Source organism: Argopecten irradians, chromosome 8 (assembly GCF_041381155.1).
Source record: "Argopecten irradians isolate NY chromosome 8, Ai_NY, whole genome shotgun sequence".
Taxonomy (NCBI): Eukaryota; Metazoa; Mollusca; class Bivalvia; order Pectinida; family Pectinidae; genus Argopecten; species Argopecten irradians.
In genome coordinates, this window is record NC_091141.1 from 31,239,811 (window position 1) to 31,265,051 (window position 25,241).

At 32.8% G+C, this 25,241-nt stretch overlaps 1 protein-coding gene and 1 pseudogene across 1 annotated transcript in view; one reads left to right on the forward strand and one right to left on the reverse strand.

Annotated features, from left to right (window-relative positions):
- Positions 1-18,610, forward strand: part of LOC138329833 (uncharacterized) — a 182,897-nt gene extending 164,287 nt beyond the window's left edge. The window contains exon 9 of the mRNA XM_069277124.1: positions 18,458-18,610. Coding sequence (XP_069133225.1) covers positions 18,458-18,610 — 153 coding nt within the window. The remainder of the gene's footprint in view (positions 1-18,457) is intronic.
- Positions 18,611-18,854: 244 nt separating this feature from the next.
- LOC138329834 (uncharacterized) lies at positions 18,855-22,711 on the reverse strand (annotated as a pseudogene).
- Positions 22,712-25,241: the final 2,530 nt, after the last annotated feature.

The window sequence follows — 25,241 nt, forward strand, 5'->3', positions numbered from 1 at the left end:
AAAAAAACTCAACAATAAACTTAAAAACAACCCAGATAAATTGTTTGTAAAACAAATCCAATACATCGTTTTAACCACCTAATTGTTATTCAATTGTTAATTGTTAATTGTATTCGATAATTGTACCGTTTGATTTCTAGATATTGTCCGTCTTTTCATCTTTACCTGTCAATATAGCGATTTCATTAACCATACATTGTTGTAATTAGTCTAGTCGGAATTTCAGAATGAATATGAAACGTATAACGTACCAGATTGATCTATAAAACATACTCAAACGTTTACAATTATCGTGGCATACTTTCTGTTTTATATAGGCGTCATATGGCATTTGTGGTGATACTGCTTACAACATGAGCTCATTTAACAGTCGAACTAGCTTCCTTACTTTGGATATAAATACTTAACAATTTACAACTTAGTATGAACTCCTATTTCCAATTTCTTAAAAAGCAAGTTATATTATTACAAAGTGTCTTAATAACGTTTAATTTTATATGTATATATAAAAACAATGACTATAACCATTACACCACTGTTGACATGTCTGTAATCCATTTGATACGTAAATAATACTGCCTATACCAAATGCATGTATACTGTATACAAAAATCTTATATTTTTTTTAAATTGATAACGTTAGCGTATCAATATTATTATTACAATTATCGTGGCATACTAACTGTTTTATGTAGTCGTCATATTGGATTTGTGGTGATACTGCTTACAGCATGAGCTCACTTAACAGTCGAACTAGCTTCCTTATTTTGGATATAAATACATAACAATTTACAACTTGTAACTTAGTATGAAGTCTTATTTCCGATTTCTTTAAAAAAAACTATATTAAGCAAAGTGTCTCAATAACGTTCAATTTTATATGCATATCTAAAAACAATGACTATATCATGACATTACACCACTGCTGATATTCCTGTTATCCATTTGATATATACATTATACCGCGTGTACCAAATGCATGTATACTGTATATAAAAAAAACAACATTTTTTTTACAAAAAAAAATATTTTCAAAATGATAACGTTAGCGTATCAAGGATTCGGTGACAGTAACAGGAACATCATCAGATGAATGTTTTCATTGATGCACTTTGGTAAACGTGAACTCAGATTTGGCGGATACAAGATAAGAATAGTATAATACTACATCCATGTTTTAGTATAATAACATACCTCCTTACCTTCCGTATTACATACTCTCATATGGAGCTTCAATCGGAGTATCAGATAGTTATATCAGAGACGACAGTTATCTGATGGTTATTACCAGGCTTTATATTGTATGACTGAACAGTATAATATATGCTATGGGTTGTAGGTAAATAGGTTTAACACGCTTAACCATAAACTTCCCAGAATAAAAACCAAAATTATGACAAATTTAGGACAGAAATCATAAATGTAATTATTCATGTTTGCTATCTTATCCGAAATCGTGATGGTTAAACGATAAATAACCTAACATAGAAAAAATAATAATGTATTATATAGTTTTATCATTTATCTAAATATCGTCAAAAACTATACCGCATCTATAATTACAAAAAGAAGAAATATGAACAATTAAAAATTACATATTAATAAGCAACATTCTGTTGAGATCATTACTTGCTGTGGACAATAAAATATATGTTATATATCGTAGATAAACAGGTTTGACACAACATTATTAACTACAAATGTCACGCTATCAAAACAGTAAATCTAGACGAATTTACTACAGAGATATTTTTATTTAAGTCTGCTAGCTCAGATCTGATGTCATGGTGGTGAAAAGATCACGAGACTAATATTATATAAGATACGATAATGGGTAATATAGCTGTATCATTAAACTAGATATTGCCAAAATGACACAATGTTTACAATTACAAAAAGGATAATAAGAATGGATTAATTTGAAAATATATAATAAACAGCGTTATGTTGAGATCATTACTTGTTGTTCAAAATAAACACACCGCAGCCCAACAATTAGGTATAAGAAAACGAAATTAACGTATTGAAACTCGATAGAATAAAAAATACACAAACTACCTTTAAGTGAAATCCTAAAAACATATAGGAGGGGAGGAGATATGGGTTCCCATGTACCCCTCTGGCAATTTTTAGAAACATGTATTATAGGACCGGTATGATGTCTAGTCTCATTTTATGCTTGTTGCCATTGACAACTAATCTCCCATGGGGGTCATATGGCGGTCATTTTGGATATCAGGTATCAAAAATGGCCAAACAGACACATTCGCATATATGAGCATAGATAGAGAACCAGACAACATTAAGAGACATATAAACATATTTTTTGATATGATTGAAACATGTTGAATACGAGAATACGAATATGAGAAGTAGAAAATGCATTAAACAAAGGTATTTGATTTAAAGTGTAAATATACTATAGTAAGGTGCCTCCTTAATGTAGACTACGGTTAGTTTTATATTCCCTTTAGAACATTATCAGGGTTAGATGAGCTGCGAAAAACCTTTTGGCAATGAAAGTCTGATAATTTGATTTTTATTTTGATTGATTACTTTGAAGTTTGAAAACAATGGTTTTGGAAAAATTCTGATATATCGTATAATACAAAACTGGCTTAAAATAAAAGGGTATCAGATAGTTCTTATTCTAATGTATTGGCCTATTAGTGGAGCGGCTAAGGTCGATATTTCGGCGAAATCGTTCAAAGTTTGAAGAAAGCATGAAACTTTGCATATGGCTTCTTTGGTAATGAGGTTTCAGGAAAAAAATGGACCCCAAAAAGCATGGCCCCTAGCGGCCGCCATATTGGTTTTCAAAATGGCCGCGAAAAAACACCTTCTTCGACCCATAACTCACGTTCTATACCAGCTAAACCCAAACTTTAAACGTCTGCACCCATATTATTGATACTAAGGGACATTCTGGTAGTGTTAAACTTCATGTAGAAGGACCGCCATTTTGTATTTCAAGATTGCCGCCAACTTTGCCAGCTATATCTATATATATATTGCATTGAAATGGATAAGCTGACTATAAGCAAATATAGTGAGAGTATTTATATTTGTGTAGTGTTTGATGCATAAATGACTTGATTCTTATTTTAATTTCAACATGACCGCCATGTTGAAATCCAAGATGGCCGTTTAAATTAAAGTTGTTTCCGTATTTCACTCTGTAAGTGATCGAGCAAAAAATCAAGTTAACACTCTGAAAATGTTGAAATATATGCAATGCCTTGAATTGCAACTCTGCAGGCGTCATCAGAAGATCATCTTTCATGGGCTTTATCGAATTCTCAAGTCGCGCGTCAACAGCGTTTGACCAAATCACTGCCCATTTGCAGATTACACTAAACTCATACCTTGACATTTCTACTGCGATCAATAGGGTGCATTCTCTTCTGTTTTTGAGAGTAAATCCCCAGTTGATTTCTTGTCACTACCCATTACTTTCAATGTTGGCAATATCTTTTAAGTTGAACGTGCAGGAAACAGGAACACCCATTCCTACATTCTAGGGTATTGGCATCTTCTACCAAACCTTAATACTTCGTCTCATCCTTTCAATTCCTTCCTCATAGCGTAACTCATAAGGAACTGTCAAGTCATCCATATGCCATTTATGAACATCCAGACACACATTTCACCTTATGGTGTCTGAGAACACAATCCACCTTACTTATAATGTAATGTGAATTCCTTCTTTAGATCATACAAACGTCTGCCATCCCTATCTACCTTTAGCAAAATTGATGAAAGTGTTTTCTTTTTAATGGCTAGGGCTGCTTTGTTTTTTTTCTCTTTTCATGATGTCTGTCAATTGACTTAGCGCCTTGTCATGGCAACCGCTATATAGGAGCTGGGGTTGTAGACCGCCAAAGAGTTATTGGTGACATAATTAGCAGCCTGCACTATTGGTCCCATTTTTTGTCATATATCAACGTCAACCAGAACTAAATTCGGCAAAGTTCCAGATGACCAATATCTGACTAAGTTAGTTTGCTGTTCATGTGGTCCTAATATTGTTTATACTCTCTATCATCTCCATTGTTTGCACTTATTTTGAAGTCTTATTGTTCTTCTGTTTTCCATCGCTGCAATACATTTTCACTCAGTACTTGGTGCTGTTACATGTTTTACTGACAGTGGCGTTTTAGGTGGATTTAGTTTACATATACTGCACTGCTAGCTTTGCGCTTCATATTTGTTCTTAATTCAACATCATCATCTGTTTTGCCTTCGCTACCTTCATCTCCAGTAATGTGATTGGAAGTTCTAGCTCGGAGGTTCAGCTAACATTTGTAAAGTTTTGACTTAAAGGTACTTATGCATATCTTCGCAAGGACTTGTTTGTCGTTAATTCTAGTGCCACTAGTGTTAAACTGACAGACGTACTACAAGGGGTTATGTCAGACGAGGTAGACATCCAAGCTTTGGAGTCAAAACCTTGCAATTTCATAAGCTTGCTAAGTTAATAATATTTGGGACTCAAGTTTTAAAGTAATGTTTCATAAATAATAAGCCGTTTCGGTTAATTTATGTACCTTTAATTCAATGCTGCCGAAATTTGAAATTGGCGGCCATTTAAAAAACTGAATAAGAATCGAATTAGTTTGTAACAAAAACTACAAAATATAAATGCTCACTGTATTTGCAGGTGTTTTGTTTGCTTAAAATCAGCTTAGCCAATCATTATTATATCATTATATATAGATATAGGTACATGTAGTAAATTTGGCGGCCATTTTGGAATGCAAAATGGCGGTCTTTCTACATGAAGTTTAGCACTAACAGAATGATCCTAAGTATCGATAATAATAAGTACCAATAATATGGGTGTACACGTTTAAAATTGTTAACTTGATTTTTTGCTCGATAATTTACAGAGTTAAATACGGAAACAACGTTAATTTAAATGGCCATCTTGGATTTCAAAATGTCAATCATGGTGAAATTAAAATATGAATCAAATTATTTATGTATCAAACACTACACAAATATAATTCCTCTCCATATTTGCTTAAAGTAAGCTTATCCATTTAAATGCATTATATATAAAAATGTAGCTCGCAAAGTTGGCGGCCATCTTGAAATACAAAATGGCGGTCATTCTACATAAAAGTTAAAAAACATAATGTTATAAGTATCAATAATATGAGTGTAGACGTTCAAAGTTTGGATTTAACTAGTATAGATCGTGAGTTATGGGTCAAAGAAGGTGGTTTTTTGCGCCCATTTTAGAAACCAATATGGCGACCGCTGGGGGCCATGATTTTTTGGGGTCCATTTTTTCATGAAACCTTATGTCTCAAAGAAGCCATATACAAAGTTTCATGCTTTCTTCCAAATTTGAACGATTTTCATGCTTAGCCGCTCCACTATATGACTGTAGTAAATTAGACCTATATATAATAACCTATTTGTATGATATTGTAATAAAAATAGAGGACTTTTTTTAGAACAAAACATCAACAATAAATTTATAAAAAAGTTTGCAAAACAAATCCAATACACCGTTTTAACCACCTAATTGTTTTTCAAAGTGTATTTGCTAATGGTACTGTTTGATTTCTAGATATTGTCCGTACTTTTATCTGTACCTGTCAATATAGCGATTTCATTAACCATACAGCCGTTAATATAATGTCCGAGAGACGTTGAAATATTAATTAAAAAAATAATTTTACATACGTTCTGACGAAAAATTTTCATTCACATATTATATAAATATAGCATTTTGATGAGGTCAATACATGGTTATATCGACCATAGAAAAAGGTATCAAACGAGGACGATATTTTTTCTGTTCAATATGACCATGGAATGCTATAATTGTTTTGTTATTTTCTATTTTTTTCATTTTTATGTGAGTGTGAATTTAAATGTTTGAATTTGAAAAAAACAACATAATGAAAACGCATTTTGTGCACTTTATGCTTTTATCATGTGCACCCGTATATCTTATGTACCCGCATGTAAATGCATGTACGTCTCTATGTACTGTGATCATTACCAGATTACACCTGTAGCTCCATGTTGAAGACACAGCCAGATGCATGGTTCCTTCTCCGATGAAATAATCCATTGTTATACCAAACATATATTAACATTAAAATGTATTCTCTTATGCTTAAGACTAAAGCGTTTGTTTTCAAGCGCGAAGCGTTTGTTTTAAAGCGCCACGAACACGAAACCTGTTGGTAACGTAGACAATAACGTTATCTAAAAATATATGTTGCAATATATTTTTATGCACTTCTTTCGGAATAATTGGGCGATATAGTGTTTTATCGGTGATAACATGGCGCGTATTTGACAAATGAGAAGTGACAAAAAATCCAGAAAAATATAAATTGTTTGATTTTGAAATTATTAAACTGCATATCAAAAAATTCCTTCAACACTCATTTTGTAACTTTAGTAAAATTATATAACAGATTCAAAACCAAGTTATAATGTCTAGAACAGAGAATGATACTGTTTAATGTCTGGGTACTGTCTGTCTGTTTATCTTTATTGTTTGTTATCTAATTCTTATTTTTCTTCTCTTTCAGTCTGTGAGTATCTTACTACATTTACACGGTGATGTATTACCATGTTTGCTTTCCTCACAATATAATTAATTCGATACCATTGCACTTAAATGTTACTTACTAGATTGTGCTTTAAAACATACTCAAATTTATACAATATCGTGGCATACTACTGTTTTATATAGGCGTCATATGGGATTTGTGGTGATACTGCTTACAACATGAGCTCATTTAACAGTCGAACTAGCTTCCTTATTTTGGATATAATTACATACTAATTTACAACTTGTAATTTAGTATTAACTCTTCTTTCCAATTTCTTAAAAAAAAACTATATTATTATTGCAAAGTGTTTTAATAACGTTTAATTTTATATGTATATCTAAAAACAATGACAATAACCATTACATTACACCACTGTTGATATGCCTATAATCCAGATGATACATACATTATACCGCCTATACCAAATGCATGTATACTGTATACAAAAAAGGGCCCCGGTGGCCAAATGGTTAAGATGTCCCGACATATTACCACATACCCTCCACCTCTGGGATGCGGGTTCAAATTCCATTTGGGGCAGTTGTCAGGTACTGACCGCTAGTCGGTGGTTTTTCGCCGGGTACTCCAGCTTTTCTTCACCAACAACCCTGGCACGTCCTTACATGACTCTGGCTGTTAATAGGACGTAAACAAACAAAATCAAACTGTATACAAAAAACTAAAAAAAAATCAAACTGATAACGTTAGCGTATCAAGGATCATCAGATAAATGATTTCATTTATGTACTTTGGTAAACGTGAACTCACATTTGGCGGATACAAGATAAGAAAAGTATAATACCACATCCATGTTTCAGTATAATAACATACCCCCTTACCTTCCGTATTACATACTTTCACATGAAGCTTCAATCAGAGCATCAGAGAGTTTTACCAGAGACGTTATCTGATGGTTATTGACTGGCTTTATATTGTAAAACTGGACAGTATAATATATGTAATGTGTTGAAGTTAAACAGGTTTACCACGTCTAAGCACAAATTTCACAGTAGTGGGGGGAGAGAAATAGGTTCCCATGTGCCCCTCTGGCAGTTTTTCGAAACATGGATTTTTAGGACCAGTATGATGTTTAGTTTCATTTTATGCTTGTTGCTATTGACAACTAATGTCCCATGGGGGTCATATGGCGGCCATCTTGGATTTCAGGTATCAAAAATAGCCAAAATGACACATTCGCATATATGCGCATAGAAAGAGAACCAGACAACATTCAGAGGCAAATAAACACATTTTTTGATATGACTGAAACATGTTGAGTATGATTAAATCATAATAATGACGTAATGTCTTGTCATTTTTATGAAATGACGGGAAAAGAATGAAATTGTCAGCTTTTTTCCCTAAATAATCGATAAATGTCATTATGTTTATCACAAGTAAAAAATTAATGGATAAATCACCTTGTAATAGTCATTTCGAATTGAACCAACCCTTGTGTAAACATATGTGTACTGTAAAAAGAAAGATCGCACCAATGAGGTCGGAAAAAGTGAGGGACCCTTCCCCCCATAAAAATATCAAAAAATGGCCAAAATGACACATTCATATATACGCGCATAGATACCGAACCAGACAACACACAGAGGCAAATAAACAATAAACACATTTTAAAAAAATATGATTGAATGTAAACATATATTTATTATATAAAAAAATATTATCGCATCAAATTCAAGAGTGAGGAAGACAAATATAAAACATTGGTTGAAATGTGATACTGTAGGGATTTTGATAACATGGCCTATTGACCATATAGTCATCTAAAATTCATTTTTTCCATCAATTTCTAACAAAAAGTCTGGGTTTTTGTCAATTTTTTTTGGCATTTCATGGCGATTTACATAAAAACAATACATAGAAATTTAAAGTTTCGACTTCCCCATTTTGTAACATAGGGTTCCGAAATTTTACAAAAATTTATCACTATATAATTCATAATACAAATCAATTAACTTTATGACATTCAATCATTTTAAGTTAGGGATTTAATAATGTGAAAATTTACTATGTTCCATAATGACATTTCAAAAATTCACAAACATGAAGAAAACGAATTATAAGTGAACATCATTAATACCGAAAACAAAATAGGACTAAATTACATGCGCAATGCTAATTCATATTTATATTTGATTTTTTATTCATGAATGTCAAGATACAAAGAATAAAAAAATATATGTATGCGAAAGTATACCCCGAACGGCAGCCCCTCCCAATTTTTAAGAAGAGATATTTTTGACCCTGATTTATCAGATTTTACATTAAATGTTAGAGTTTTAAACTTTTAAGACAATTTCCGAAATTGAAATTTGATTTAACTTTTATAGTAATAGCCTGTGTTTATCAAAGGCACTTGTCACACAAAAAATCATCAAAAAGGACTGTTACAATATTGATTTATATAATCATATTATTTAAATACTTGTGATACTTATCTATATGACGATTATTTTTAGTTTGACATCAATTTTTAATTAAAATTTCACGGCTTTTAAATTAGCATGATTATAATAAAAAGTCATAATTATGTCTTGTCTGTATAAAAGGTCATGCATATATAACATTAGCCAAAAATTTATTGATAATTTAAAAATTTTTTCAGCTTCAATTTATTAAGTAAAAAAATATCTGTACGAATTTCATTATATGATCCTTCAACATAATTTTATTATGTCCCAGTTTTTTTCAGATTGATATGATGCGATTTATCCCCTTCCAAATTATCAGTTCATCTTGACATAATTAGGCCATACGTTCCAAGTTATAATGTATCAATTCGACCTATGATCTGTTTTATATCAAGGTACTATCCTGTCTGTTTATTTTTATTAAATTGTTTACTAATTCTTCAATCTATCGATTCAGTTTTGATATTATCTTTAAAACATTTACTATACGGTGATTTAATATTGTTTGCTTTCTAATGTTATAAAAAATAAAATGGCAGTCATTATGAACTTATTAGAATTGCTAAAAAAAACAGGTAGTACTCAAACGATTTACAATATTGTCAGACTACTGTTTTATATACATTCAATTATTTGTGATTATTGATACTGCTTCGTTGAGCTATTTAACAGTCGTAATTAGCTTCCTTATGTTGGATTAAATTACATAATAATTTACAACTTGTAACTTAGAAAGGTATTGTAACTCTTTTTCCAATCATTAACTAGTTAAAAAAACTACTTTTTATACGTGACATATTGACTGGTAATAACACACAATTTGATTAAATGTTTATTATCTAAAAACAATGACTTAAACTTGATTTACACCATGTTGATATGCTATTTTTCCATGGTTATAAAAAATTACAAAATGCATTATACTCGTATAAAAAAAATCCCGATATGAAATGGTTAAGATGTTTTATTACCACAATTGTTATGGGATGCCATTTAATAAACATGTGGGGCAGTTGCCATTTGACCGCTATCCGGTTTTTTCTCGGGTACTCCAGCTTTTCAAATCACCAACATTGTATAATGACATTATTCCTTACATGACATGTGGCTTTAATAGGACGTAAAAATAAACTTCAAAAAAATCAATTTCATGTATAAAAAAAAACTCAATGAAAAAATAGTTAAACTTATTAGCGTTCAAGGATTATTCGGTCCCTTATATTGAACATCATCAGATATATGTTTCTCTGTTATAAATACTCCTAGTATACTGTGAAACTCCCTATTTTGGCGGTTACTAAGATAAGAAATAGTATGTAATACCCCAAATCCATGTTTTCCAGTTTGAATTAAATATACCACATTACCTGTCCGTAATTACTATACTTTGACAGGACGCTTCAATCAGTAGCATCGCACGAGAGTTTTTATCAGAGTAACGAGATATCTTTATGGTTATTGACAGGTTTTCTTATTGTAAAACTGGAAATTTCAGTATATATATATGTTAATGTTTTTGAAGTTAAAAACAGGCTGTTTAAACACGTCTAAGCACAAATTTCACAGTATCAAAAAATAATATTATGACGATCTTTTACGACAGAGGATCAGTAACGTATATTATTCTTGTCTGTTTATGTTCATCCAGAGGTCGTGGTGGTTAAAGCAGATCATAAAATTTAATCATTAAAAGAGACATCGAGTTAAAGGATTCTTATCAGTTTTACTTAGATACTAAATATTTATGCCCTTAATAATGACTCAAACATTTACCAATTACACAAAAGGAAAGAAATCAGAAATAAATTATATTAAAAGATCCATAATTAAATAACACAACTTCATGCGTTGAGATCATTCCAGATGATCAACAATTCAGAAGGATGCTATATTAATAACAGCTCAGTAATTTAACAATAAATCAATACCCCATTGGATTATTAAGTAACGTTCAGTTAATATAACAGGTAAATTTTGCTGCAACAATATTTTATATTATTCTTTCTTGCGTAGAGAAAAAGATAACCATTAATAATTATCAATAGAGAGGACTTGTGCCCAAGAGAGTATCTTTAAAATGAGCGTAATATTGCTGATTCCAGCCTTTACAATGAACTTCAGGTAAGCAGATATTTTTAGATATCCTATTTTCTTGCTCGTTACTATTTATTAGTTTTCATGAGGGTATTAGCCTGTTGAAAACGCGTTATGATTTCATGGCTCCGTTGCGTCTATAAGGTCGCTTACATATGAATCTGTGTTTAAAACCACTCTTCCTATTCTACTAGAGGAATGAACCGATAAGGCAGTCCCATCACTTGTAACTGTTGTTCACTAAAATATTCTGGTTATCCATTCGTACTATGTTTCAGATCTTGATCAACCATATGTAATGATTTAATGCAGATTTTTATAAACCTGAAATGTCAAATCTTGTGTCAGACAATTTATGAGACGAGTACAAATCCATTGTTTCAGTTGATGAATAACACTCACTTAATATGCTGTTCGATACGATATACCTCCGTACCTGTTCGCAATTAACCACTTGGACCCCTTGAAGGCTCCTATCTGAGGAAGCCTCAGAGAGTTATAATCAGGGACGGGCAGTTATCTGTTATGGTTTAGAACCTCAGGACTTTATAATTTATAACAAAGGTCTTGTATATCTTTTTAAATGGTCTACATCTTTTTTGCGACAATAAAGTCCTTATTGTTCATATCGATAACTATCGATAATTATAAAATGTTCGCGGTAGAAGTCAGGTGTTAACTTTGACCATATTCTTGCAATATCTTTCGTGCACATGAGTTCTTGTAACTACAAAACTACATCCACGTGCAATGGGTCATTACATTGTACTGCAGTCCTCGTTATGATGTACCAAACGCATTAAGCACATGTTTGAGAAGAGAAGATAAATACGATGTTAACAAATTGTAAGTGGATTTAAAGCGTAAATATCTGTAGAAAGGTCGTCCTATTATATATGCATGACTGAGGGTTAAGGTTTTATGTTTCCCTTTTCTTTTTTTTTAGAAAAAAAAAAAAACTATTAAAGGTTAAAAGGAATCTGCTAAAAAGCTCTTTTGACACTGATGGGATATCTGATAATTCCATCGTTATATGTCCTGATTGATTTATCACTAGAAATTTTGAAAACAATGGTTTTAGGAAACATTTCCTGAATATATTGAATTATTACGAACCAGGTACAAAAACTATAGGGTATCAGTTATAGTGTCCATTATTTATTAATGTATTCGGCCAAAATGACTGTTGGTAGAAATTTTTGGAGATAATACTTATGTCTCTTATCATAATAAGCCTCCTCAATAACAATGCTTTCGTATGCATATTAGAATAAAAATAAAAGATTTATTTTAGATAAAAAAAAAAAAAAAGAAAATAAACTCAGAACAATTAACTTATTCAGAATAAAGTTCATGGTGTTGGCAAAGCTTATCCAAATTACCGTTTTATAACCACCTAATTTGTTTTCAAAAGTGTATTGATATTGGTACCGTTGATTAGGTAGTTATTGTCCGTCCTTTTATTCTCGCACTTGTTACATATATAGCGATTCCTATTACATTGCAGGACGTTGACATACATAAATTAATGCACGGCTTCCTGATGAAAATTTTCATTCAAATATTAGTGCAAATACTGCAATATTTTGATGAGGTCGAGTACTGTGTTATATCGACCAAAAGAATAAAAGTATCGAACGGGAACGATATTTTTATTCTGTGGTTCGATATAACCATTTATCACATAATCCGCCTTATATCCAGTGATTTCGCCCGTGTAATAGTTTACAACATATGTCTTTAATGTAATATGACTTTGAGCGATTTTCATTGGCTAAACATTCATTTTGACTTCAGACAGAAACAATAAAATGGCGTCAGGAAAAATGAGCGTGACGTCAGGATTACGAGGACGGCGGGACAAAAGCAGTCTCTGTTGGATTTTTTCGAAATACAAAAAAAAAAACTTCTTAATACTCGTTTCATAAAATCTCATATGAAATGAACACTCATGTAAGATCCTTTATGTATTAAAATGCTATAATTGTTTTTTTTCTATATTTTCTTAACATTTACACCAACATTAGTATAAAATTAACGTACCTCCTTACCTTCCGTATTACATACTTCCACGTGAAGCTCAATCGAAGCATTAGAGAGTTTATTTCGGGACTACAGTTATCTGATGGTTATTACCAGGCTTTATATTGTAGAACTGTACAATATAATATATGTCATGTGTTGTAGGTAATTATGTTTAACCATAAATTTCACAGTATACAACAGCAAATATGAAACTTTACAACATAGATCATACATGTAATTAGAACATCTATATGTTTGCTATGTTAATCCAAAGTCATGGTGTATAATGATAAATAAAAATAACATAGATGGAATGATAATGGATGATATAATTTCATCATTAATCTAAATAACATAATGACACAGCATTTATGATTAAAAAAAATACATAAGAATGAATTTGTTAAAAAGCATATAAACAACATTCTGTTAATGGTATATTAAAATTTAAAATAGCCAGCATAACAGAAAATTAATAGGCATTAGAAAACGAAAATAACATGTTTCAAAAAGAAACCATAAAAAATATCTTTAAGTGAAATAAAAAACTTAAAAAAAATACCAGAATTTTGTTGATTCGTACCCCCTTCTTAAAAATCCCAGATAGTACTAATTGATATATTCACAATATAACATCAATTAATTACCCTCATGTCCGAATTTTTAAAGAACAATATTATTAACAGTAAATGAGAAGGTGCCGTTAAGACTCGAATATTTCCTCAAAATTAATTCTCCCGTAAAGAACAACATGTTTTGCCATAACATTTGAAGCATTACATTTTAACACATTATCCCGAAAACATATGTGCTAATAATATTCACTATGATTAATCATCAACATGCAGTTTCCCGCCATTTTTCACAAAAATCCTTGAATTCATACTTTTCGGAGTTTTTTCTCTAAAAAAATTGCATATGGCCGTACTTCGTGGAGCAAAAGAGATTTCACATGTTGTGTATTTGAATATTTACGCATATCCATGCAAAATATAAAAATTGCTCCAATGGTACCAAAATCCATTTCAAGCCTATTTTCTTTAACAATGTATAAAGATTGATGAATTTCTAGCAAAATTTGGCGAGAAGAGGAAAATAATCAATTTGATGACGTCATAGGTGGAGCAATCGTTATTGGCTAAAGTTTCAAAACCAATTTTAAATGAATGGCAAGTATGAAGTATTTTTGACAAAATTGATGTGATGGATAAGACTTTTAATATTTTTCGGCCTGTTAAAAATTAGGTAGGCTAATAGTAAAATACTTTGGTCCAATCATCAATAGTACTCCTTTGGCTAAAACATGTATTTACATTCTTTACTGTGGGATACATCAGAATTGTTTTGATCTAAAAATGTCTCAAATACTTGTTAAAACAATATGGTTGTATAATGTACTGACCCAGATTGTTGATAAAATTGTGTCAAATACTTGAAAAAACAATGATGGCAATATACGAACCCAGCTTTTAAAACAAAATACTTAATGGTACAATGATTTTGTAAATAAGTTACCTGACAAGTAATGGGAATTCATATTCATTTTCAATCTTTTGTTTGGTATTGGTAATTCATGTATAAAAAACGTTTATAAATCGGGTTGTGTGATATATTATGTTATATATGTTACATATGATATTCTTGTTATATATCCAATTCCCTTAAACGATTAGTTAAAAAAGGTATATCCATATACAAGTAACCGTTTCACTAATTACATAATGTAATAATCTTCATGTTATCAAATATGATTAATAAATATATAGCTCGAACGTTTGTAATAATGAACAGTAATATTAGTATTAGATATAAGAATAGTGCAATGCCAATCATGCTTTAGTATGGTTTACAATACTTGAGGCGTATTCAAACATTCAAGCTTTGTTCCCTTATGTTGAATATACTCGTAATTGCCATAAACAGTATACAACTTTGTACTTAGTATGTACTCTTTTTTTCAGTCAATTTCTTATTAAATATTTCTTAAATATTTTATTCGAAAATGTTGTGATTACCTTTCATGTTATATGCTTGTCTGAAAACATCGGGTATAACCATGACATTACGCCACTTTGACATGCCAAGTTAAGGAATGTGTGTTTGTCTGTACCTGTTGTAGGTACAATAACATCATAGTTATGAAAGAAAAATACGATACTATACCTTTGTCACCGATAAAAATAACGCTTAGTTAGTTGTCATTAAATATATCTTAAATTTAAGATTTAAATGAAGTCAATATGATTTAATACGTGGTTTTGAAGTTGTTATCCTTCCTTTGCGAAGTAGCAGAAGTGTATTTCAATGAACTTATTCTCCATCCACAAGGAGTTTTAAATCATAAAAAGTATAATAATCTGCTGTAAGTATTTCATTATAGTTGTTATTACAATAGTTGTATCCGACAGTATTATATTGTGAAGTAAGAATATTGGGAATTTAAAAAAGGAAGCCCTAAGAACTGTTTGATAACTAGCTTAACGGGCGCGTAGGAGTAAAAACGTATAAAATATTTATAGTTGTGTACAAATAAGAAAATATAAATAAGAATAAATATATCATTGTTGTGTGTGCATTTTAACCAAAGTTTTGATGATTAAACAATAAATAAAAGACAGTTATAGAAGAACAAATTATTGGTAGGAATCAGTTGTATCAGTGAACTAAATATTGTCAAAAATGACACAACAATTAAACTGAACTGTAAACAAATTTTGTTTTCGCGTGTAATTTGCTTTTCGCGATCAAAATCAAACCGCAAAAGTTTATCTCTGCAAAATATTATCGACATCTTCTCTATCGTTAGGATTTAGCGTTATTTTTTTAATTTGCGAATTTTAGTCTTCGCGAACGTGTTTTGAAATGGAAATCGCGAAATTTAGTAGCCGTGAAAGAAAGTTGGCTAATAGAAAATAAAAACTGATTGATTTAAAATACATAAAAACCTCTGTCGAGATGTGTATGCATGTAAGTTACAAAAACAACATAATCACATCACATGCAATTTGTTAAGACATTGATAGCGTCATATTTATGATTATTTACGTATTTGGCATGTTTGAAGTAGAATTACATTCAACAAAATTACTTGATTTAAATGTACTAAGAAAATGTACTTAAGAAAGATGTCTACTAAATGTAGACTGCGGTTACTTTTATATTTCCTTATGAAAGCTACCACGGTTAGATGAGGTGATATAAGACATTTTTGCAATGAAACTGTGCTACTTCGATTTTTAGTTGTATTTATTACTTTTTAGATTGAAACAATTGATTTATAAAATTTCTGATATATTGAAAACCTACTGAAAATATTAAGGTATAAGTTAAATAGTTTTTATTTTAATGTATTACCATATGGCTGTTGTAAATTAGAGCTAACTATATATTTCGTTATCAGTAATACACAAACAACTCTTTGATATTAGTATAACAATAGATAAAAAAAAATATTAAAAAACTATAAAAACACGTCCGAACACAATGATAGACCGCAAGCGAGTTTAAACAGTCAACATACATTTCACTACAGTGGGTTTTTCTGGCATATCACTGTAAAACCAACTAATCTGATTAGAACTGGTTTGTTTCGGATACATATATACAGTCGCTTTAAGATACGTGTTTGTGTGTCATTTTCATTTCGGTTCAGTAGGTGAATCCGAAGTTTTTGTCCCTCCATTCGGAACTAGAATTTAGTATCTATCCAAAAATTTTCAATAGAAAGAATATTAATCAAACCGCTGGAAGTATTTTGTATTTTGTTATTATAATCTATTTATTCGACAGTGCTCTGTACTTAAGCAATAATAATGGGAAATTGAAAAAAGAAACCCTAAGAACTGTTTTAACAGCTAGCTTAACGTAAGTTTAGGAGTAAACACGTCTAAAATATTGATAATGGAATATTAATGTTATATAATGTTTTAATTACCTTTCATTTTACATTCATGTTTTAACATTTTGGATATAACTTTGACATCACATCACTCTTTGCATGCCTGGACGTTTAAAGCCGAGGGACATATTTTTATTTGCAAATTACAGCACAATTATGAAAGACAATTTGTTTTAGTAGTTCTTGTTGGAGGTAGAAAACAGTGTATTTCAATGAACTCGTTGTCTATCCACACACAGTTTTAAACCATAAAAGTATAATAAATCGCTATAAGTATATGTTTTTTTTTAATTTTATAATAGTACTCTATAGGTAAGTAAGAATGTTGGGAAACTTAAAAAAAAGGAAACTATAATAATTGTTTTACCTTGACGTAGATTTGGGAGTTAACACGTCTGAAATATAGTTAACGGGTTAACTTTTTATTGTATATGGATATGAATAAATACATCATTTTTAATGTCTTTTATCGTATCCGATGTCGTGATGGTTATGCAATTAGTACACGACTATTATTGTAACAGAAGAAATAATATTGGGCAATGTACAGTATCAGGAAGCTATTGCCAAAATGGTACAATAATTGTATTTAAAAGGAGTAAATGAAAAAGGCATTATTAAAAATGCATGATTAATCTCTTTCGAAATCATTTATCGATGGCCATTAATACACACCGCAGCCCAAAATATGTAAAATAAATTGAAACTCAATATATTCAGAACTAAACTGTTAAAAGGATCAATAAAAGCTGATTAAATTAAACTACATAATTATTTTGTCGATACAATTACTCGATGACCATTAAATACACATCACAGTTCAAAAAGGTATATAAGAAAAACGAAAATGCACTTTTGATAAATTGAAACAAAGTAGAATAAAACTAATATATATGGTCTTCCAGTGAAATCACGAAAACAGAAAAATGGGAGTCGTTTATATGGATACGTACAAAGTTTAATCAATAAGCATTTGTGATTTACAAGTAAAAGAGGTAAACACATGATGTAGACAGTGTGTATGGTATTAAAAGTATACCAGATCACTGATACAAAATGAGATACAGAGAAAATAATTTGATCACGTTAATGATATTTAAACGATACATGGATAAATCATCAATATTGAATGGGAAACGCACCAGTTATATACACTATGAAGTATTTAATACACAGACTGCATGCATAAAACACCCAACAAATATAATTCTGTTAATTTTACATCAACTACAAATGTACATCAAAAGGTATTATGGAAGAATGTCCGCAGTATGATAAGAGCCCAGAAGGAGAACTGGTAGCCAAAGAACCGAGCATACCAGTGTCTCCCACGGTACCACGAGAGACCGGTTCCCCTAGGTTAAAATTTCTGAGGGCGAACTGGACAATGAGACCCCCATCCGTTTACTAAAACCCATTATCACCACCAGCCCACCTCGGTCAAATATAACAAGGTGGACACCTCCCTCCATGGTACCACGGAGGGAGGGGGGCCTGCGGTAACGACAGAAACCCCATTCTTTATGCCTAATAACCACCAGCCTGCTGTAAAGCAAAGCTGGTATGAGTACTTAGCCGGATGAGCCCATGTCCCTCTCTGTCTCCCTCTGGGCTCCGCCACCTGAGGGGATTTTTTTTTAAATCCCCTCACACCCATACTGCGTACCTACATCCATACCTAGCAACCTATGACCCTGACTATAATATAACCTTTTTCTGTATTAACCCAATCCCCCAACAACCTATGGTAACAATGTAGGTCTCTACCCCACCCCTACCAACCCCCCAACCCCCCAACCTAATTTGTGCCTAAGTGTGAAATTTCACCTAATCCTGATTACAAGGGATAGGAAATGTAGCACTAGTGTTAGTATTGGAATCTGAAAAATATTCTAGCCCTCCCTGGTAGTTGTTGAGCAGAATCCCAATACCTGTGGTAGAAAGATGAGTGTCATCTGGGCGGTATAAAGCTGCCTGTGTGGATTGGATTGTAGCATGGCATAGGACCTTACCCCTGACTCAAATAAATGTTTCTTAATTGCATAGTTTATACGCTCTCTCTTCCTCTCAACTTTGGCATATGAGCAAGCCCCATACCAGTAACCCCTGGGTAGTATTTCAGACCAAATTATAGTAGTAAGGGGAGATATCAAAGCAAACCTTAAAAGTGAACACCAGATTGTTTCTATCAACTCTTTGCCTAAGTTTAATGCTGACTACATCATTGGACCCAAATTGAATCAGAATCATTTTGGGAGGCGGGAATTTTCCCAATTCGTTCTCAATCAGAGGGTCAAATTCACTCCAGGTAATGCCTCTACGGGTCATCCAATGAATAGCATACCCCTTTCTGTCAAGATTAAGGTTTGTACCACCCGGTCTCTTAGCTGCCTCCTTCATACCGAAGATCCTATGACCCATATGGGGGATAAGTCACCTGAAAGAATATCTTATGATGTTTTAGAAAAGCATGAAATTGCAATAATATTAATAATCCAAATTTAAATCAAAACGCTCTAAAAAAACCATAACCGACTTTATTATAATTAACTCTACATAGGAAATCACACAATTTGGTAAATTCAGGTTCACTCCCAGCTGCTGTATGCCTAGCTAAAACTGTCTCTACTGGAGTTCTTATGTATTTTGAGTAGACCCTTTATTTCCATCGACCCCATGCTTGTATTTTCTGTTCAGAAATTTCCCTGGTGGCTGCCTCAGTAGCGCCCCTTATACGAATAAGAGTGAGTTTTGTAATAAGACACAGGGATGCGCGAAAAAGCTCATGATTTCTTTAAAACAGCAGCTACCTGATAGCGAGTAATTGATGAACCATTCCTATGTATAAATAACTGCTGATTAACTGTATTTGGCCGAATCAAAATATATTTGTTCAGAAGTGAGACGGGGCAAATATCTGAGTTAGGATAACTGTTGATATGTAATAATGCAGAGTGACCTCTTTGGTCAGTCTTTGATTCCCTGATACAAACTGTTAAATGTCTGGAAAGGGAATTTACAATGGTAACATCTCAAATTCCCAGTGGACGTGTATTATTACCATTGCTACGTATACTGGATGCTGAAAATTCTCCAACCCTCAGAAATCCGAAAAGTCAATACTGCAGAAAAAAATTCTGCTTCATATTAAGAGCTACAGACTGATGAAAGGGAGGTAACCAGTTTTTTTGAGTAGGGGTAAAGTAATAGGGAAAAGCGCATCCACGTGTTTGTTACCACGCTGTGCCCCCTCCATAATTTTCTTAATAATAAAGCATTGTGTTGAATCTTGTTGACCCCGCAGATTATGCTCATGGGATATTCCACTCATATAAGTGGAAATTGTTGATGCTGAGTATCCCTGTAGTGACATATAAGATATAAATTGTTCTGAATGGTCTGAGGGGACAGGCCAAATGCTCGACATATTATAAGAGGGCTGACCGGCGAAACCTGGCCCACTGTTGACGAGAAATGGAATCAGCTATAACATTATATTTACCAGGAATGTCTTCTGCCCTGATAGTATACACCAAAGCCCTTTTCTTGACCACCTGCACTGTCTGTATATAATTCCATCGAAGCAGAGGTGCTCCAGTACTAGTGTCTATCTGGAATTACTGTCAAACAATTGTAATTTTCCAAAAATGACAACCATACTTTAATGTCTGCCTTCATCGAGGCACTAACTCTTATGATGTGTCTTGTCCACACCAGCAATAGTATCAATAAGACGACGACAAAATGCACGACCAGGGGCGACAACTCTACATGCAAAGTTTAGCATACCCAGTACTGACTGAAGCTTAAGCAGGGTCACTTTGTTAACTGTTAACAAATACTCAAGCTCTTTACATAACTGAACAATCTTGTCCCGAGGTAATCGCATTACTAATTCAACTGTATCAAACTCAACTCCCAGAAAATATAAAGTTGTAGGTCCTACAGGTTTTTCTTGGGATAATTGTAACCCTATTTCATGTGAAATATTCTCAAATATATCTAAAGAAGCTTTCACACTGATTGTTTCCAGACTGTCCCACAAAAAGAAAATCATCTAAATAATGCAGAATTTTTTGTTACCAGTTTTGTTAACAACTAACCAGTTAATAAAAGTTGCAAATTTTTCAAACATTGCACAACTAATCGAGGCCCCCATAGGCAAACATTTGTCAAAATAGTAATGCCCATCAAACTTTATACCCAGTAGATCAAAATCACAAGGAGATATTGGAAGTAAGCGGAAGGCGGACTTATATCTGACTTTGCTAATAAAGCCCCTTGGCCGAGATTGTGTATCATCTCAGCTGCATCATCTATGCTTGCATAAGACACACTACATAACTCTGGTGGAATAAAATAATTTATGGAATTGTGATCTGGATACGACAAATGATGTATAACTCTATAGTCACCGTCTTTTTTGGGAATGAGACTTACTGGCGATACCTGTAAGGTGGGCAGAGGGGGGTTCGCAAAGGGACCTGCTTTGCGTCCAGCATCAAACTCTTTCTTGATTTTGCCCTGTAATATTTCTAGGGCCTGCTTGGTGCTAGCTAAATTACCAGCCTCGCGTGCTCTACGAGGACCTTATACTCCAGAGAGAACCCCTCCTTAAATCCCTTTGCGATATAATCCCTGACATCAGTTAACGGATAATCCTGCAAGTACTTTAAAAGTTTTTCATATATTATAGGAGTAGTACCAAGGCTATAAAGATTGCTGAGAAGTTGTGGATTGTTTGCGCTACCTAACTCTTCATCTGTATTAGTGCAATTATTGTTGTCAAGTCATTGCTTATACACTTAAATCTAGGATGTGATCCCCGCATGTACTACATGCATGACAATAGCGACATTTGGACCCAAAATTTCATTACAGTTTTCCCTTATTGAAATTATAACAGCACCCTGAACTTGGGACAGCAGATTTAGAACTAGAGGGCTTGGGAGATGATAGCTGATCAACGTTTGAATCTGTTATGTTAATCTGGCTAGGTGAATTATACATGAGCCATAACTCTGTGTCTATCACACCCCATGATGAACAGGGGTTCTTGGACTTGCGCAATCTGTATTGCTCATCGTACTGTACCCAGCCTAAATGACCTGATCTAACTGCCGCCAAACGGATGTCATGCATATATTTTACGAGTTCTTGACATTTTTTTCTGGGTATTTTTCTATCATCACACTTGTATATGTGAGGAAGGCTGATGTCCAAGCATGAATGTTAGTTACCTGCTTATATTACAACTTTCCCATCCTTGATTACTAAATTCCCCCGATGTCTCGAAGCCCGCTCCATTTCCCGCGCAGATTTGAGTAGTAAACCGAGGTCCAAAAACTCGGTGTTCCAGATTTTGTCCTTTATTTTTTGTGGAATATTATAACCCACGGGATCAAAAATACTTGGTACCGGAGATGGACCCCCCAGTACATGTGAAGTGCCCGGGATTTGCACTAAATCAATTATCTCACCAGGTCTGTCCTGACTCGCGCCATTAGGCCTATTGCCCCTCTCGGGGGCCCTTACATTGGGCTGACTTTCCTCATATTTCTTGGACGTTTTTCAACAGACGTAGCTTCATCGACACTAACACCGTCTGATGCCGACGCCGATGCTCTCTTCCTGGGTTTTACGCCCGGGCCCCTTGCTGAAGAACGCCTAGGTTTTGGTGCCATGTCTTTTGATAAATTGTGTGCCTTGACGAATGGCTAACCGGAAGTTATAATCCAATAAAGGAGGGGCGCGCTCGATTGGTATCTCACCCTATTAAAGGTACCCAATATAAGTCTAAGTGGGGCACGCTCGATTGGTATTTCGGCCTATTAAAGATACCTAGTACCTACATGTATCATATCCTTATTGTTACCTATAAACTATAAATAAAACATTCGCTGGCATTAAACACGTTTATCTGTTTTTCATTAACGCCGTATACCTCCCTTAAGTATTTTGAATATTCCGTTTTCATGCTTTATTCGAAAGAACTACGCGATTTATGCCAAAAATGGAAATCTAAGGATTACTCCCAGAACACTAGCTTGTATTTGGAAGTAACAAGGCAATCGAACAATACAAAAAAATAATATGCTGAGTTTATAAAGTATTTGTTATAATTGACAAAACACATCTGCGACATTATAAAATGGACACCTAGTACATCTGATGGTATCTTAGTGAATCCTTTCCAAATGTTTGTTTATACATGTAGACGATTACGTAGGATCCCTCAAACATTCAATTGAATAGTGTTAATTTATCGGAGTATCGAATCCTACCTAGAAAAGTCTCATTGGTTGTAAAGAGTGTTGTTTGTTGTGAATATGATGTATGCCTATGGACTTATTATCCATCCACAATTTGTTTTCACATATAAACACCGTATAACTCGACACCATTGTTTCATATATTTCATTTAATATTCTATTCGCGGCAGTGTGCACTATCAAAGAGAAGATTTCGAATATTTTGAACGCGAAAATCAAAGAATCATTTTAGATCAATATTTTTGAAAACATTTTTGTCTTCCTTTATCTTCACACAGATAAGAAAATATTCCAAACTATTATGAGCAAGTTGCTTATCATTCTCATTTTTTAAACTTATTGTTGTTGTCTCAATATTAAAATATCAGTCTGTTTGCATGAGTTACGTAATTTGCTTCCCAAAGATACATGAAACTTTCTATTATATTAGTCTGACCAAGTTCAAAGATCTGGCAAAAGTTTGCAAGTTTGTCAAAGCTACATCTACCGTGCAAACTTTGATTTTCACCCAGTATCAAGCTTTCGGCAAACCGAACTAAGTGCAATCTCGACAATACGCCAAAATATCGACTGTACTATAATGGTAAGATAGCGCTAAGTGGATAACATATATATTGCTACTCTTCATATTCGTAGTCATAGTGTGTTCATGTGCAGTTCCTAATGCACTTTTTGACCCGAGAAGGTCCGAACGAACGGCGCATTCGATCAATGTTCGGTACATACTTAATAGGGATACAATAAGCGGTATACGTATACTTTCTATGTTTCGAAATCAAATCAACGGCAAGATATCAATTCGGGTCAATAACGTCGCGTGTGTACAAGCGTGAATAAAAGTGCATGCGTGAAAAAAGTATCAAATGTTTTAACACATGATATTTTTATCGATCAACAGGCCTATGGCTCTATAGTTATTCGAACATCTTTATGTATCTGTAACACTGTGTCCAAAATCAGCCTCGAAAGATGTAGGAAGTAAAGGATTTTATAGAATGTATGGTAAACATTACGTATATTGATCTATCACAGTCAAATACGTCTCCGTAGTATGCATATACGTATACCGCTTATTGTAAGTATCACTATTAATTGGTTTTGAAGTTTTCGGAAGTAGAAGTGTATTTCAATGAACTTATCCTACGTCGACTAATAGTTTGAAATCATAAAAATATGATAAAACGCTGGAATATCTGATATTCTTTGCTGTTATAATAGGTATAACGGTTAGGAAACACTCAGAACTGTTTTAACAACTAGCTTGACGTGAGGTTGAAGTAAGCATGTCTGGAATATTCATAAAGGAATATAAATATGCAACATATGATAAAAAAACTTATGATTTTGTTTTTGTTTGGGATATCTAATCCAAAGTCTTTATGGTTAAACAATAAATAAAAGACAATTATAGAAGAAAGCATGGGTAATAATCATTGAACTAAATATTGTCAAAAACAGCAATTAAAAGGACCAATAAAAGCTGATTAATTTAAATACGTAATATGTTGCCATTTGCGTGCATGTGAGTTGTTATAACTAGATAATTCATCACGTACAAATTAGAGCCATCTATCTATGTCATTATCAAAAATACACAATCAAATCTTTGATATTTATATAAAAATACATAAAGACTTATTTTATAAAGGACGTTACATAGTTTGAAAAACAATATATTATACACTGTTTAAACCATCTTAATGGGTTTTTTTCAAATTGTATTTAATAATGACACCGTTTGATGTCTGGATATTGCCTGCCCTTTTATCTGTACCTGTCAATATAACGATTCCATTAACCATATAACGTCGGCATATTCAGTGAACAGAAATAACTGCAAATTCTGACGATATTTTTCTTCTTCAAATATTATTTTCTTTTTAAACTGCCTCGAATTCCTTCAATATTATTTCGGTGATATTATTCGAAGTTATAAAGCATA